Source organism: Stegastes partitus, unplaced genomic scaffold (genome assembly GCF_000690725.1).
Source record: "Stegastes partitus isolate 25-593 unplaced genomic scaffold, Stegastes_partitus-1.0.2 Scaffold1989, whole genome shotgun sequence".
NCBI lineage: Eukaryota > Metazoa > Chordata > Actinopteri > Pomacentridae > Stegastes > Stegastes partitus.
In genome coordinates, this window is record NW_007579720.1 from 2,365 (window position 1) to 4,034 (window position 1,670).

The 1,670-nt window shown below is 41.6% G+C and overlaps 1 protein-coding gene across 1 annotated transcript in view; it reads right to left on the reverse strand.

The window, feature by feature from the left end:
- Positions 1–6: 6 nt before the first annotated feature.
- The window catches only part of LOC103373469 (voltage-dependent calcium channel subunit alpha-2/delta-3-like), a 33,201-nt gene continuing 31,537 nt past the window's right edge, over positions 7–1,670 (reverse strand). Inside the window, exon 39 of the mRNA XM_008303360.1 lies at positions 7–922. Coding sequence (XP_008301582.1) covers positions 830–922 — 93 coding nt within the window. The 3' untranslated portion in view covers positions 7–829. The remainder of the gene's footprint in view (positions 923–1,670) is intronic.

Genomic DNA, 1,670 nt, shown 5'->3' on the forward strand with positions numbered 1-1,670 from the left:
CTTGAGAAAACACCACAAGGTGTAAATGAAGGAAAATATTTCTTTGTATTTATTCATCAGCTTTCCTAAACATGTGGTTCAGAGTGTTGTGGTCGCCTCGACAAACTATGTCTGAATACATCAATGTCACATTCTTCCAACACACGGCTGAATCTTCATCATGCATCTTTAGCTCGTCTTCAACGTCTTCTGCTTTAAAACGAGGACAAACTGGCAGAATACAGCAAGTTCAGATTTCCCATCATTTCTCTGATATTTTTCATGAACCATTACTGACAATAAAAAGAAATGAGTTACTTAATAAACTTTAAAGAAACAAAACTATGGTGGCACTGACAATTGTTTTCTTTCTTTTTTTTCAGCAATTTCCAGCCAAAAAAAATTCACAAAAAAAGTGCATTTACATTCTGCAGACATTGGCTTTTCCCTCACAACAAACAAACATTTAATGTCGTACGATCGTCCTTTTCACAAAGGACTTGTTTTATACTTTGACAAAGAAGCCCTGTACTCTTAGGTATTTGTTTTTACTGTAGACTTACTGCATTTTTTTTCTCTTAATTCAGCACACATTCAGAACGATATGACAAACTGTCAGTGGTCTGCGATGCTCTGAGCGAAGCCGCCTAGCACGCCCACTGCTCTCGTTTTATTTTGTGTTTACTGCATTAATGGATGTGAGTCTTAGTGCTACTGATAAAGATTGGATCTTAGAGTGCTGCCTGTTGCGGAGGTAAATTCATTTCTGGTCGGCCATGTTCTCTACATTGTTTATAAGCATCGTCTCATTGAGTTAGTCCTTACTGATGCCCAGTCCTGCTGCTCGTGGTCACCTGCTGACGGTCGCTGCTATCAGAGGCAGAAGAGCTGCTGTTAGACGGCTGGAGAGGCGTGTTGCTGAACCACACTCCATGGCATTTTCCTGCAGAAGACACAGATATCACATGAGCTTAAACATCATCTATTTGGACACGTTGTTCAGACATGTAAACAGACAATATGTCAGGTTTAACCATTTATCTCAGAATGACGTGTTTGTGTTTGACTCTCCTGAACCATCTGTGGAAGACAGACTCTAAGATCACAAACCACCTCACTAAAAAGAAAAAGAATCTATTTAGGGGGAGGCTGGGGAGATGATTTGATGTTCTCTAGAGGCTGGTGCAGGAGGGATGTGGTGAATGAGTGAACGCTGCCTCGGTTATAAAGTGTTCTAATTGGGTGGGATGGACTGAAGTCGTGAACAATTGGACAGAAAAAGGGCTTTGTGACCGACTCTGAGGCTGCTATATAATGTTTCTAGTGAAGGATAATTAGCTTTTTACAAGCATATTTTTGTGGTCTTTATCATAATTTTCTCATTTTATGAGGAACGTGTTGGACCGACTCCGTCTCACACACCCTCGTCGCTTGCATTAGCATAAAAATTTGAAATGTGGGAAACAAGAAAGCTCGGGGCTGCAAGGTGGCGCCGTGGTTAGCATCGCTGCCTCTCAGCAAGAAGGTGGATAGATAATGGATGGATGGACAAGAAACCTCTTTTCCCAGGGATTAAAAAAACATCTAGCAGCAGTTACCACACATTAACATCCATCCATCATCTATACACCGCTTAATCCTCACTAGGGTCATGGGGGGCTGGAGTCTATCCCAGCTGACTCAGGGTGAAG